This window comes from Manacus vitellinus, unplaced genomic scaffold, assembly GCF_001715985.3.
Source record: "Manacus vitellinus isolate BGI_N305 unplaced genomic scaffold, ASM171598v3 scaffold_6_pilon, whole genome shotgun sequence".
Classification (NCBI taxonomy): Eukaryota; Metazoa; Chordata; class Aves; order Passeriformes; family Pipridae; genus Manacus; species Manacus vitellinus.
Genome location: NW_021940750.1, coordinates 37,151,845 through 37,167,748, shown reverse-complemented (window position 1 = coordinate 37,167,748; position 15,904 = coordinate 37,151,845). Strand labels below are relative to the sequence as shown.

Genomic DNA, 15,904 nt, shown 5'->3' with positions numbered 1-15,904 from the left:
GAACATGATATGCTGCAATACTTTAGCTGAGCAGATGCCTTAAGGAGGTCATTCAACATGCCAGGCTCTAAATGTTACTTGGGAGTGAGAAAACATTATTTTCCCACTTCAACAAGACTTTCGCTTCCCTGTCGTGTGGAAATAACCTTTTGTGCTCAGTACTACTATTAATTTATTAGCCTTTTGAATGTCTAAATATTTTGCATTCTGTGGACTACATCAAAGTGCTGGCTGAGGGACAGGGTAGCACAAACACGTGTGTGCACTCAAATCCACGTATGTGTGTTTCAAAGAGCAGACCTGATGAGAGAAGACTTCTGCCTATACATTTTTGACAGTGAGAACAGCCACTTTCTCGTGCACAGAACCACGAAGGAGCGCATTTATGTTATAATTAGATGTCAAACCTTATGAGCGATGACTATGTAGAAAAAGTGCTAAGTATATATTTCTATTGAAATCAATTAAAGGAGACAATGATTTTCTTTCCATTTAGATTGCGTGACGCCAGCACAAACTGCTGCAGTACAGTGCAGCTGTCAAGCCCAGCCTCGCTGCCTGAACAACTGCTTTCTGCTTGCCTGATGGAACTGTCCTGCACGGCACTGCTTTCCCTCAGAGATGAGCTCACCGTCAAAATGCTTCCATGCCCAACAGGGAATCATGTATACTTTCAGCAGATAGGAGGTTTGAAACAATCCCCTGAATGACTTTATGTAACAGGACTTAGGTTGTGTCTCTGGTGCTGAACGTAGCATGATCTGCTTTGTGCCTAGGAACAAAACACAGAATTTCTGCAAGGCAGGCTCTGGCTCAGCACATCTTACTGCAATGCTAGAAGTAAGACTCCTCCAAACAAGTAGTTATTGACTAAAACTGCAGGAGACAGGTGCAGTTCATTTGATGTCCCTAATTATTTAAAAGTTAGTGATCATGGACACTCTCAAAATTGAAAGGGGATGTTTTTCCCATCCCACACTGGGCACTGAAGAGGGGTAAGATGATTACCTTCTAGAAGGACCATTCCACGGGCTATGAAGGTGATTGGTGACTACCTTGGACATTAGCACACAACTTTTAATTAAATTAATTCCCCTCTGCGTGTACCCCATTGACACAACCTTTCTTTGACTCTTCATTCGCTCTCACGTTACGCCCACACGTGCCCTCAGCCAAAACTTCCTTTCCTTCTGCAAAATCTAACATTTCCTTAGGAATGTTCTTCCTACTTACTGTGAGTCACTGTCCCCATGGCAAAGTCCACGTACCTAACACTGAGCTAGGGAGCAGGTATCTGTACTGAGAACTTGGGTTCTTTGAATTTTTCCACCTGGGTGACTCCGTACGCCAGGGCCCTTCAGGGAAACCAATTTTCCTTAAAAAATGTGTGTGAGAGAGAAGAAAATCCATGAAGACTCAGCCAGAGGGCTATTCCCCATAGGCATCCACGGACTACAGAGTTGAATTCCAGCACACTGCCCTGTCAGGAAAAGACATGTCCGTGTTTTGCTCAGGAAGCAAACTGAAGTGACAGGTTCACGGTTTTAAGAACGAAAGAATACACTTTGGTATAATGTATGTGGCATTATCTTGTCCCATGAAATCACCATCAGCAATGCCTGAGCAGAATTGTCATGGCAGGGCTGTAGTTGGTGGCACGTGAGATGGCAAAGGGGGTTGCTAAAGGCAAGTCTTGAGAGCACTTCTTATCAACAGAGAAGTGATAAGCTAGAAACCCTGAGCCAGATTTCAAGCCCCAAAACCCTCCTTCAGGTCTGGAGTTAACAACCTTAAAGTCAGAGGTAAGCTGACAAGCTGGAACCAAACCTGATTATAACTCAGCTCTTTTGGGCTCCAGCACAGACAGAGGGGGACTGTAATCCCATTCCACCTGCTTTTTGCCATGGGTACTTTGTGCCATATTTGGGATATTAATGAGCACAAGGAATGCACTAGAAACTAAACCTCCTCTGAAAGCAGCATTTGTATGATGCTCCAGTGGGTAGAGAGAAACTAGACTTCAAAAAGTAAAAATCTAGTTGTGTTGAACTCCTGTTACTGCAGAGGCTGAAACTGTCTTGTGAAAAACTGAGGTAGCCTTGGTACATTGTCAGGTGAGATGCCCAAGGTACAGCTGCAGAAAAATGTGCTTCAGCAGCTAGAGGATCACAGTTAATACTCAGTAATCTATAAATCATTGCTATGAAATTTCTCTATGAAAATGAAATTTATATAACCCTCATCAATCATAAAAAAATCATAAAGATGAAATTTTGCAGTCGCAATGCGAATTAAAGAATCCCTTAACCTGTTTGCAAGATTTGTCCTTATAGCTAATTAATTTTTAGATTGAGTGTTCTTTGAAAGAACTAATGGATAGTGAGCATTGTTGATTGATTATAAAACAAGCAGGAGGGTTTAAGAAGTGAGCTGTAAATGTAAAATCACTGCCATATTAAAATTCTGGACTATGCGACTGCAAGAAGAAGGTATTAATACAGTATTTTTGATGAGTGCGTTTTATTTATTTAACATCAATAAATTTCTCTTAGTTGGCCTATGCCATACAGATCCATCAGACTGTCCTCTGAACTGTATCTCAGCAGATGAAAGACTAATTCCTTCCCTTAAGGAATCCAGAATCTGGATTCTATGATTCCATAAAATATAACTTTATAAATTTATGCAATGGGGAAAAAAAAACAGCAACAAAATGAAAACCAATAACTACGGAGAAAAGGCAAAGAAATGTAATCCATGTATCATCCTGCTAGGGCTGCTCTTCAGAACTGCAAATCTACAGGTAACTTTTATTGAGCCATCATTACAAGCAGTGACAGGAGTTATTGAAAGGCCAGTCAATCTGCAATGACCTTAAAACATCAAGAGTGAATCAGGGGTTGTTAAACACTGCAAACAGTCTGCAGGAGCGTGCAGACGGTGAGAGAGAGGGAGAAAACAAGAGCTGTCGCCTTACCCGCTTCCTCAAATTGCAGGTGAGTGTGAGATTCCTCGAGAAGGAGTTTGCAAAAGCAGTATAGAAGTCCAACACTTTAAGCAAGGCTTCCCGTTTGATAATATGCAGGTCGCAGTATGTCAGAGCCCGAACGTTGGCACATGCGTGGGCCAGGCTGGTTTCCTTCCAGAAGATATCACCAAACACATCACCTTTACCTGAAAAACAGCAGGACAAATTTGTTGTAAGGTAGAGCTTAGGCAGTGTTCTTTGGCACACAGATGATTTCTTTCCAAACTGCCTTACACTTCCAATTATTCTCACATAAGCCCCCAGCTGTGAAAACTAATAAGGGTGAAAGTTTTAGAAGCATCTGAGGTACTTGAGTATCCTTAACAATAGCCCCAGGTTTTTAAGGTATTTATAGATCACCCTGTGAAGTGTCACAAAGCATATGAACCAGATTGTAAAGGCCCCCTTGTTGCTGAAGATACAAGTAATGGATTTTTCAAAGGCTTCCAAATATAATGAGCACTTAACTAATGTTCAGGTGATTGAATATTTCAGGTGTCTGTTCCCAAGTGATTTAAGGAGTCCCACTCTTCCAAAAACCCTCTGACATCCAGGTTCCTACATCTTCACGGCTCTACAGTGTGGTACAGGAGCCAGCTTCCAGGGCCCAAGGACCACATTATAAAGGATGTTTAAACGTTTTTAATTCAATTGAAGTGGCAACACTACTTCTGAAAAACCCATCAAAACCCTCACTGAGACTTTCAAACTTTAAATAGCCAGCTCTAAATCTTAAACACATCCAGAAGTCTAGTTCTAAACCCAAACTCATCCATTTAAATAGAGACTTAGGTTTAAGTCTGTATTTCAGTGTTTGCTGAGTAAGAAAGGGCTTGACACTTTAGACATCCACATGTATAAATACCTTCAACCAGCTGGGAAAATTACATCTGAAGGCCACTTCTGCATTGGCAGGCAGTGTAGCAGAACAGCTGATGCTGAGGACTTGCACATTTTGAGGACTTGGGACTAGTTGTAGTCCAGTCCCACGAACAGAGGAGCTCCAAGGACCGGAACTGCATGAGATGTGCTCTGACACACCTTGGCTTCCTTTCCTCTGCAAGGAATTCATACACCACACACCTATGCTAGACAATGGAGCTGGACAAGTTGGGAGGACGAGGACATCAGATTCAAAATCACACTTCTGACCCAACAAAAACACCAGCATGGGTGCAGACTGGAGATGGGCTTTCAGGTTTGGACTCTGTGGTTGTTCCAAGAAGAGGCAGCGGAGTGGCAGCAATAGAAGCATTCAAAAACTGCCTCTTGCTATGTGGCCACGGGCTGGGCAAGGGCCATGGTGTGTGGTTTGTGGGTGACATCTCAAATCCTGAAGCAGAAACCATGGTACAAAGGGTATTTTTTGTTTCAGACCCCAAAGATATCCCTGCTCTTTATTTTAGCAGTTAGTTATTAAAAGGAAAGTAAAATCAGTTAGTCAGTGGCTATTGATCCCAGGTACCTCAAGCAGGCCATTGCTGAAGGTTAATGATGTTATAGTTTTGAGATAAAAAGGTAACACATTTTAATATTTCCTCTTTTAAGAACTTGTAACATTTCACTCAACTCTACTGTGGGAACCAGAGTGCTAATTTATCCAACATTATTACTTTTGGGGGTCAGAGGTTCTATTTCTCTATTTCCATTTCTGTTTTAGGTATTGTATCCAGTAAAATATATCTAACATTTCTCAGGCAGAGTGAAATAAATGGTTCCAGTCCTCCTTCATTTCCCTGTTTTTATTTTCTAGCAAAAGTCTCTATAGCAGAATCATCCCTTAGAAAGGCTATAAATGCATCTCATTGCACTGCTTTTAATTCTACATATTTTGATGTAATTAAAATTAACTACAATACATAACACAGCTGGTATAATTTATAAAACAAGTTGTTTTAAAATGTTTTCCTTAATACAGAGCATTTTCTGGTAACATTATAATTTATCCAATGTACTGTTTTGAAATTACCTTTTGCAGTTAATTACCCTTGTCTATACCCACAGTTCAAAACCCAATTTACAGACATACTCAGCACAGTTACATAATTTATAGAAAACAGACCATTTCTGAAATGCACAAAATTGCTTAATGGATTTGCTCTCTGAGGTGGACACAGGACAGAACTGAGTCCTGCTTTTGGTGGCTGCAGAGTGCACTTAAAAAGACAGAATTCTACGATAGGGGCTATTATGGTTTTCCCTCTGAAATGTGAGTGAGCCACTTGTTTTCTTTTCAAATTGAAGGTAATACACAGTTAATTTAAGTCAAGAGGTTGAAAGCAGTGGATGCTCAGTCCAGAACTCTGCACGACGGTGTGTTACAGAATCTGTACACAAACCACTGATTAATGAAACCACTATTCATAAACTTGAGAAGATCTCAATGTCTTCAGTTCTGTGAGGCAGGGAACTGCACTGGCTCTCTCAGAAAGGGTGGGACATGATGAACTGAACTTATTCACTCTTCCATGAGCCATCATGGATTTGAATGGTGAAACTCCAAACTCCTCTTACGTTGTTGTTTATACTCTTTAGAAAGTATAAAATCTTGGAAGCTTTTAAGAGTTCTTGAATTTGACATTTCCCCACACAAGTCCAAGCCTTATTTGATGGTTATAAATGTGCTAAGGAATGTACTGAACGAAAACAAAACCTACCAGATCCTCCAAAACAACGTGTCTTTTTTCATAAATACAGAGATTAATGTAGTGTACTTCATCCCTATTAAATGTAGTTCACTGCATAGAGAGTGGTAATTATTCACTCAGGACAAGATTAGACGTTTCGAAGAAATTCTTTACTCAGTGGGTGGTGTGGCACTGGAACACGATGCCCAGAGAAGTTGTGGATGCCCAACCCCTGGAAGTGTTCAAGGCCAGGCTGGATGGGGCTCTGAGCAACCTGGACTAGTGGAACATGTCTCAAACTGTTCTACGATTCTAAGGCTAATTTTACACATTGCAACTAAATAAAAAAAAAACTTTCAGAGTTGTGAGAGAAAATCTAACTGGTAGGTCTGACACACCAGCTACTCAAAGACTTGCATTTATTGAGGCCTCAGCACATTAACTCTCAAACCTGCATGGTCCTTAGTCCTGAGCAGTCTTAATACCCCTCCTGACTGAAAGCAAAGCTGTGGGAAATTCTCCTGCCCCTGCTCTCACAGTGCCCAAAGCACTGCTGAAAAAAAGAATGCCCTAAATTAGAGTGGGAACTGCTTGCATACATTTTCCACTTGGTGTGAGGAAAGGGAGGAAGAGAGTCAGTATTTGGACACTGCTGGATTAAAGCTGGCAGAAACACGGGTGTAAGGATACAATCACAGAATCAAAGAATCCTTTGGGTTGTAAAAGACCTCTAAGATCATCAAACCCAACCATTGACCCAGCACTGTCAAATCCACCACTAAACCATGCCCCTAAGTGTCACATCTATAGAATTACAGACTCATTTGGGATGGAAAAGACCTCCAAGATCATAAAAACTTGAATTTGGGGACTGAAAGAACCATGGAAAACAGTAAGACATGTAGGGTGTTGTGAGGCATAATTTTTGCTGAAATAGGCTACACTGCTATCATTCTAAATACATAAAATATACATATATATATTCATGCATATTTTCATAAATATATTTAGAGACAATCATACAGTATTTAACTATGTAATAAGTCATGATATTTCTATGCACCATCTTCTATATTTTATAACTCTCCCACACAGATTTGAGGGGGCAGATATTCTCCACAGCCTTGAACCATGGACTGACTTGCCAATTTGTCAGACAGCAGCTCATGCCTAGACCTTCCAGGCAGAAAAATTCGTAAGGGCCTTATGAAACCCCCAGGAGATTGCGATGAAGGGAAAAAAGCTTGAACTTGCAGGAATAAGGACTTCTGTTGAAACAGTGTCTCAGAACCCACAAATATATATATATAAATATATATAGAGAGAGATAAAAATATAAATATATATATATATAAAGACAAAATTTGTCCTCCTTCAGATGGGGACAGAAACTGAGCTAATAAATATCCTAGCATACATAGGAGCTTGATGGGTCCTTTGGAAGAAAGTTTAGGCAGGCAGTTAAAGAATCAGTTCTTGGTGGGAAATAGCACTGGGTAAAAACACATAAACAGGACCAAAGCTTCTTCTTAAGGTAATGAAGTGTTTTTCTGTGCAGTCTTAGCTAATAGACCAGCTTGCATTTCCCCCATTTTAAAACATCTCCAAAGTCCCATCAGTCACACTAGCAAAAGCTGGACATGATGAATAATGCCGGCTTTCCGTCACGACACACTCAAATCTTATTTTGCTTATAAAAAGCAAAGGCTGAAATTGCTTCACAACCAGTAAAACTGTATCAGGTAGAGAAAGTGTTCATCTAATCATTTCAATTCCCACTAACTATGAAGTGATGACAGCATGCACACAGGTGGAGGTCAGTGACCAAATGCCACGTTCGTGCAGCCATAATTACATATACTGGTATCAATATTCACACAAATACATCTGTGTCTATATATCTGCAGTGGAACCTCTGGCTGCAGGACAGATGTGCCCCAAACTGATGTAGACATCCAGTGAGCAGGGAGGGAATCAGCTCCTGTTACCCAGAGCAGCAAACAGCTCCATGATGGTTCAGGGATTAAGCCAGCTCTGCAGCTCCTTATCATGGGACGTTGGAGTTGGTTGCACAGGTTTACAAAATTGTGGGATATATTCATGGAATAAAACCTATCTGTAGCTATTAGACACTAAAGATTTCCCTCTGGGTGAAATAAAATTGAAATATAATTCAGTGGAGGATTGGAGAATATTCTGGGGAAGCACACATTCCTACTTTCTCCTGCACATCTGCTATTGATCATTTTTGGAGACAGGCTGCTGGGCTGCCTGGTTTTCTGGACTTAGTTGATACAGTTGTTTTTGTCTAAAGAGGGGATCTGGAGAAGATGGGGGTGATTCAGTGGTGCACATTCATCAGGCCCAGTTGCCATCTAGGACATCACTGCTTCCTGTAAGCACAGCCATGATATGCAGAGATGACACTACACTGTGAGAGAGGTCTCCTTGCTCCTGTGAACGTTTTATCCTCAACCTCAGTCTTTTCCTGGGGCATCCAGAAGGGCCACAACTCCCTTGGAAATCAGATCAGAGCTGATCCCTGAGCAGTGTGAAAATCCAACTCCAGGACTGCATGTGACCACGTGAAAGGGCAGAATGATGTGAGCAAAAAGCATTTCTAGCAAAGAAACACTAACAAGAGACTGCCAATGATCCAAGTCCATGCTGGCAAAGGTACTTTGCATTATTTAACACAGTGCAACCGTCCACATCTGCACCTGGAAGCACAAAAGGAACTGACCTTTCTTCCAGCATTCAGGAAGAAACGCTGCAAGCAGAGCACAAGGTCCATAAAGATATTCTCCCCTCATCTCTCTCATTTTTAGTGCAAGGATCCTGGTGCTTCATATCTTTCTAGAAGCCCCAGCTCCTGGAGACAGGTTATTTCCATTTTGATTTTATACCGAAATAAGTTTCTATCCTCCCTGACTGATGAAATAAACCTGAAAGCATGAGCATTCCCACCACCTTCAAAATTCATAAGGCAAATACGATTGCCTCAAACTGTTAGTCTGATTTAAAAGAACTATATCTCATGATTTTTAAATAATTTTCCTTTTCTTGGGCTGCCAAGACTTCTGAGTTCCTGCTTTTGGCAGTGAAGCGTGCAGGTCTAATTCAAAAACATTTCAATTCAGTGAAAGGAATCTTTCTGACTCTGGAGGCTGTGGATCACATCTATAACACACCAGCTGGCACTAAATTAAGATTGATGTTTCTTATCATAATTAACTATCATGCAGATAGAGACAAAATATATTAAATTTACAAAATAATGTGAAAAATTCAAGTCTGTCAGTAAGAACTAATAACACTTTTGAACAAGTATCAGCAGGACTAAATCTTACACATGGTACTGTGGATGTCAACCCAGACCTGCAAGGTTTGACTGATTTCAAGGCAGTTAAGAACTGCACAATGCAGAGCAGCACGTCACACTCATTTTCAGATCAGTAACCCTTCAAGTATATTTGCAAAATATATTTGCAAAGTATATTTGCAAAATACTTTGAGATTCAGCACTTTAAAACAGCCTGAATCACATTAATTATTTCAGTTCTGCTAGCTGAAAAAAACCCCAAACCCTTACTTTATGAATCATTTTCCTCTTAGTTAATTTAGAGCTTTAACTCATTGGAACACAGGGGACTTTTCTATAGATGAAATAGGACACAGGCTGTTCTGTAAATTGCTACCAGGTGCATGTTACTAACCTGGGGAAATGCTCACAATTAGTCTGCCGTGGTTGACTTTACATGAAAAAAACAAAAAAAAAAGTTCAGTATAAAATATCCAGAGTTGATTTGACACAGGGGCAAATTCTGCCACCTTCATTCCACTTGAGAAGAAACCCAAGCTGCAACTAAACTAATTAAAATCACAGAATTAGCCACTAATACTATGAGACGGAATTGCACTGACAGTTTTTCATGTCATAAAGTGCATCACATATGGTCAGTCTTGTCCTGCACGAAGCACATGCCCGGCTGTGTAGGCATGGAAACTCAAAGTGCTGGTGCATGGGTCTCAAGCATCAAATTACTAATGCTCCCAGAGGAGAACTATGGAGCACCTGGGTCTCCTGTTCACCTAAATGGGAGCTGCTACTTTCTCTGCCTCTAAAGAACTTCTCTCCATGAGAGAAAATCTTTTCTCCAAAAGATTTCTCCATCTTCTGACCTCCAAGCACATGTAAGATTTAGAGCAGAAAAAGACTCATCCCTACTTTCGGCTGTCATCCTAAACTCAAGAAGACACTTGCTTTCCTTTTTTCCTCTGATACTGCATCATGTGCCCTTCCCAGATCAAACATTTGGAAATAATTTATGAAGCAGACCTTTAATAAGGTCTGGCTTGCCTAATAACAATAAATCCAATAAACAACAGGTTGCTCTGGTATTATATGCAGAATATGCTGAGAATTAACATGCAACACATAAAGGCAAATGACTTAATTGAATACACATGGGATCAGGACCGTAAGTGTGGCTGAAACATGAACTATTACATTTATATTCATTCTGGCTTGACTATCAAAACTGAATTCACTCAGCAACAGCCCCCACCAGGAGTCCAGTGGTCGATACCAATTTTTATCGCTATGCAACTTGAGCAATATTTTTGATCAATTCCTACAATCAACATCTGAACGCGGTGGGTCATTATTTTTCTGCTGAAAAAAAACCTACTTCTTTAAATCTTGTTAATCAATATGCCCAGTTTAAGTTACTGTGCAACTTACACAGCCAGCTGTGCAAACAGCAGGAGCTGGAAAGCAGCTTCCAGAGCCCCTTGGCTTGCATTGCCAATTATGTGAAACTCCTTGTCAGGTGCAAATTCAGGTTAATTGCAGCAGGGACAATTATTAGGCGCTCTCTGGTTGCTGATGCCTCTTTGCATTAGCCTGGGGACTCCAAACCCCCAGTCCTTCCTGAGATTCTTCGCTGAAAACACCTCCCTGTGTAGAGCAGTGGCAGTTAAATTGTTTACTCCTGCCTGAGATGGTGGAAAATCACTGATGTACCTTCTCAGGGTCACCTCGCTTGCTGGGAAAGTTTTGATAATTAGAGACAAGACTGTTTGCCCTTCTCCATTATCCTGGAGACTGCAGATGAGTTATGTTAAAATGATCGTGCCTTCTTTCCTCCAGTGTATATCAGCACCTCATCACACCAGCTCTGCACAGGTGCACCCTCTGCTACAGCAGCAGCCAGCACCTGCAAAAGGTGGGAGCCTGGTCTGAAGAAATGGAGGCAACTAATGAGGGAAACATAATGGGGCACCTGGCTATCTCCATTAATGAGTCCTATAAACTCCAGATCTACAATTGGAGCCATTCTCTTACTGTACATGTTTCTGTAATGCTGGTTACTGCAGTGTCTGGGCATTTAATTATGCACAAATGAGAACAAAACCAAACCAGGGGAGAACAAAATGTCACAGTGCTGCAAGTTGCCCTGTCAATCACTAGGCTTCATCTGCTCTCAAGCCCAAGAAACACCAAAGGTGGGGCCACTGAGTCAGGAAAAGTGCTGCTGAACAAAAGGATGGCTGTCTCCATGGTGGAGCCTGAGGAAAGCACCTGGTTGGCATGCCAAGTCTCCTGAGGACACCCTTTCAGCAGGCAGGGAGACAGTGGATGTGCCAACTCACTGCGGCTGCGAGGGAAGGGAACATGATAAGGGAAGATCAAGAAGGGGAAAAGCAGCCACATCATGAAGTGATTCATGCTGGGACCTGAGGGAGGATGAAGCCCTGCACTTTGGACAGAAGCATGAATGTAAGAGATGGAAGACGATGGTTCTTAACCTGTTTTGATGTCCCTACCTGATTCACTTGTCTAGGATATTCCACATGTAAAAATACACCAAGCAATCCATCTGCAGGTGAGCATGGTTTTAAAAAAGAAAAAAAGACAACTCTTCCCTCTTTCTTTAAGCAAGGCAAATAACACACTCCTATATTAAATCACACTACACTGTTATTTCCTGTGCAAGGAGCATAGGCTGGCAGACAGCATGTCCTGCACGTTCCTGCTTTCATAGAGGAAATTAATGAGGACAAGTTTCCAAAGGATACTTACCACATTTCCACTCTAGGTTACTTCTGGGGCATGGAAAGGACGGACAGACTGATAGTACAGTCCTGCAAGTTGACTTTCCCTAGGAAAACCAATGTGATGGCAGATGCTTGGAGCATTCAAAGCAGGTACTGAGGTTTTCACATTAGACAGAGGTTTTTAAACCTGCTCTCCGCCTTAGGCAGATTCACGTTCCTTGTGCTTGAACTTCTCAAAGCAGAACAGATCAATAAAAATTATGTTCTTCACTGTCTGATCTGCAGTCGCTATTTCAGCTGCCACAGCTGCCACTATAAAAGCCTTTGCAACTACATCTGGGAGAGATTTTCTTCCACAAGTGAATTTTTAGGATACGACATCCCATAATTACTCAGTTCACTATTCTTCTAAATAATCTGCCAGAGCATAAAAAGACTCTTCAGTGTGTTCTACGACTAGAGGTAGCAGTTTATCTTGCTTTAAGTTACATTTGCACATTCTGCCAATCCCTGTAGTACAGGACGAACACAGCTCTGAGTCACAGGATCGCACCTCAGCAGAGAGAATCAAAGGCAATTTGGGTAATCAAAGGTAATTCACTTTAACTAGATAACGTTAAAAGTCTCTCTAGCCAAATGGGGATTAACATGGATACCAGATTTACTACATCTAAAAGGTAGAAAAAAAAAGTTCTTACTGTCATTCCAAACGTAAAATATTCATTAATAAATGCAATGAAGTTTTGCATGCAATCTATTTAGTGATGGCTCCTAGTTCAGTAAATTACATATTTATTGTTTTCACCATAAAAACCATTTATTTATTTTAAAGCTGCTACTTACTCTTAAAGCTTTTGTTTTTAAATAACTGTAAGCAAATATATCATCACTGAGATTAATAATAAAATTGAAATGGCCCAGTGAGCTGAAATACAAGGAATATTTGTTGATTTAGGAGCTTTCATCATAAGGATTTCACATCTGAATATGGAAGCAGATTCATTCTGACATTAAATCTCTCTTCTTTCAAAACCTAAGTGTATACTAGAATACAGAAAGGTGCAGCAGGTATTTGAAAAGAGTATGGATATGTGTTTTCCCAAGTTCATACTCTCCAGCTGGGAGGATCTGAGTGATGCCCTGGGGAAGCCGTTCCCATACAGCCTCATCCACACACCTGCACACTGCCCAATCCCACCCCAGTCCCAGACACACATACACAGGCTTTTAAGGAAATGTCAGGAGTCTCTTTCAGCTACATGCTTGTCCTAATTCCTCCTCTCCTTACTCTTGCTGCCGGTTGGGAAGGAGCTGAAGTCTGACTCATGACCAGTGTTGGCTCTCTCTGCCCTCTTTCCACATACCAGTGCAACTCCCAAGTACAACCTTTTATCTCCAAGTAATCATTCCCCAGGAGATATAAGAGAGACTTACAGAGCCCTCTGAAGCCACCCTTACAGGAAGAAGCAGTACAGAGCTTCAGTGGGCTGCGAGGGACCCCCTCGGACCAGGAACCAGGAACCAGGAACCAAATGGATTTGGCCACAGGGAGTCACAGCTCCAGTTTAAGAGAAGGCAAATATTCAACAGGATATGAGTTCTACAATAAATGGGTTGATTTTAACCAGGCAAGACGGGTTCTGGATGGTTTTCCTCTACATGGTTCTGCCTCTGAGGAGGATTGCTGCCTCAACACCCCTGCTGACCACTCAATCCCACCATCTGCTAAGCCATCCCAATCCCATACAAGATAGCAAAGAGTCTGCATTAGTCTCTCTCCCACCTGCTGCTGGCAAACCAGGCAACACAGTGGGGTGACAGGGTGGTTAACCTGGAGCTCCCCCATCACTCAGACTTGTCATGACTGTGGCTTGACACATGGTGTGACCCTATCTCTTTGCAAGGTCAGATCAGACCATTTATTTTCTGTACAGCCAATTCACTACAAGTGACAATTTTGCTTCTTTATAGAGACTGTTGCAGGTGTTATTCTGGGCTGGAATGAAAATCCCAGCATGAAGGTTAATGTGGAAATCCTCCTGAGAGAGTAATATTAAGCAATGTGCATTTCCTCCAACAGGCTATTTAAAAGATGTCGAGCACACAGATGCCATTCTCTTCTGCTCAGAGACACTGCAACTGTGACCACTGAGCCATACTGGGCAGAAAGAGCATTCCCAATGGCATAAAAGATTAAGGGTTTGCTTCTAGAGTAGGATCTCTGGAGACACAGTATCTCCATCTTATGACAACCACCAGCCTCCTGTAGTCCCAGCTGATGTCAAGCAAGACTAGTTAATATTCAAAACTAAGCAAAAGGAAAATACACACAAACCAGAAGCATTTCAACAGAGATCACTGTACCTAAAATAGCCACCACCTCGTCGTCCTGGATGACTTCCAAGGATCCTGAGACCACAAAGCAAAGAGCATCGACGCTTTCCCCAGCGTGATAGATGAGGTCCCCCGGGGCGCAGTGGATGGTCTGGAACTCCACGGCCAGGGCCCGCAGGCAGCCGTCGCTGGCCAGCCGGAAGGCAGGGTGCTCGTTAAAAACCTTCCGGTTCAGGTGCACGCAAATATCTGCCCTCATGTCCTTCGGGCAAATCGAGAGGACCTGAGCAAGAGAAAGAGGGAAAACAGTCAGCTGGGAAAGTGACACCAGGCTTTATGAAATAACCCAATGGATGGATCTGAAGGTCCGCCTGAGGGGGATCTTGAAATCCATTCATCCCATAATTTCATAAAGCTTCTGGTGGGAGCTTTATCCTGATTGGGGGTAATCTTTTTCTATCCATCTACTGTTTTCATCGCAGCTGAAAGGGTGATTTGGAAGACAGGACTATTCTGTTACACTGTGCTCATTCCTAACAGCTTTCACACTTGTTTTCCAGAATTGCAGGTGGCGCTACTATGTTCTGTTTGTGGTCATCCCTCCAGACTTGGTGCCCAGACTATCCTCCTGCTGCCATGCTCAGTCCTTGCAGGAGCACAGAGCTGAAGGACCTTGAAGACATGCAGAGACAGACCACTCACAATAGAAAACATCACATTTTGTTCACAGCCAAAAAACCCAGGTCTCAAAAGTCTTGATGTAGGTGACCACTTACCGACACATATCCAGACACACCCAGGGTTCAGTTTCAGTGAAAGACATAAGGAATAACCTGCCCAGGAGGGCTTACAGACTAGAAAATCCACGGAGATTAGAAGAAAAAGGAAGTATAATGAAACCTTATGAAATGTAAAGTAAAGGTGAGTGAAAAGCTGTCCTGTGAACATCAAGACATCTCCATAGCAGACCAATTAAATAAGACCTTCGACTACTTTCTTACCTTAAATAGCTTTCCCTACTGAAACAGCAACACAAGTACACCTGAAGAAAAAAAGTGAAAACTTGTGGGTCTTGTTAGGTTTGTAAACTGTGTGTTTAATATTTGCACATCCTCCTGAAGACACTAACATCCCTATAATCCTCAGATGCCTGGTATCTAATTGCACTGAGAAACATACAAAACCTTTCAGTGTTTTTCTAGGACAAATCATCAGAAAAGTGTATGAGACTAAGAGCACTCTGGAAGTCTCATATAAAGAAGACTGCAGATCGATAGTACTGATTAATTTCTCATTGTAGGGAATTAATCTGGCAGCTTGCTCTGCAGATAGTGAGGGAGACAGGGACATTGGGTCAATGAGTTGACCACTGAATATTAGCAGAGAGAGACTCTGGTAACCCCGACTGAGCTCTGAGGCAAATGGTCATGTTAATAATGAAGTAAAGCCACGATTTTAATTTCTATTCAATGAAGAAGAGGTATAAAACTTACTATTGCAAAGCATTACTAAAGGTCCTAAAACACAGTATGTGAAAAGGATAAACGGCTTCTATTTCAATAATAATATTTAGTCCTCTCCTTATTTAAATATATCAAAGTTCCTTTGCAGTCAAAGACAATGAACGCAAAAAGGTGTAATACAAGTTATTCTCCTATTCTCTGTACTGTAACAGTCTGAGGTGAGAAGAGGCTACTGCAACCATCTACACTAACCTCTTGCATTAACAATTTTCACATCAATCCCAGAATACCTGGTAAAATTATAGCCTAGAAGGCCTTGATTTAATTTATAGGGTAGTTGTTCCAGGGGATAGCTACTCTTTCTTTCAAAACATGTTGCTTCTGAAGTGATT

At 41.6% G+C, this 15,904-nt stretch overlaps 1 protein-coding gene across 1 annotated transcript in view; it reads right to left on the bottom strand.

Annotated features, from left to right (window-relative positions):
* The window catches only part of KCNH5 (potassium voltage-gated channel subfamily H member 5), a 154,080-nt gene that overhangs the window by 27,195 nt on the left and 110,981 nt on the right, over positions 1–15,904 (bottom strand). Inside the window, exons 10-11 of the mRNA XM_029964152.1 lie at positions 14,080–14,332; positions 2,978–3,174 (exon numbers count right to left, since the gene is read on the bottom strand). Coding sequence (XP_029820012.1) covers positions 2,978–3,174; positions 14,080–14,332 — 450 coding nt within the window. The remainder of the gene's footprint in view (positions 1–2,977; positions 3,175–14,079; positions 14,333–15,904) is intronic.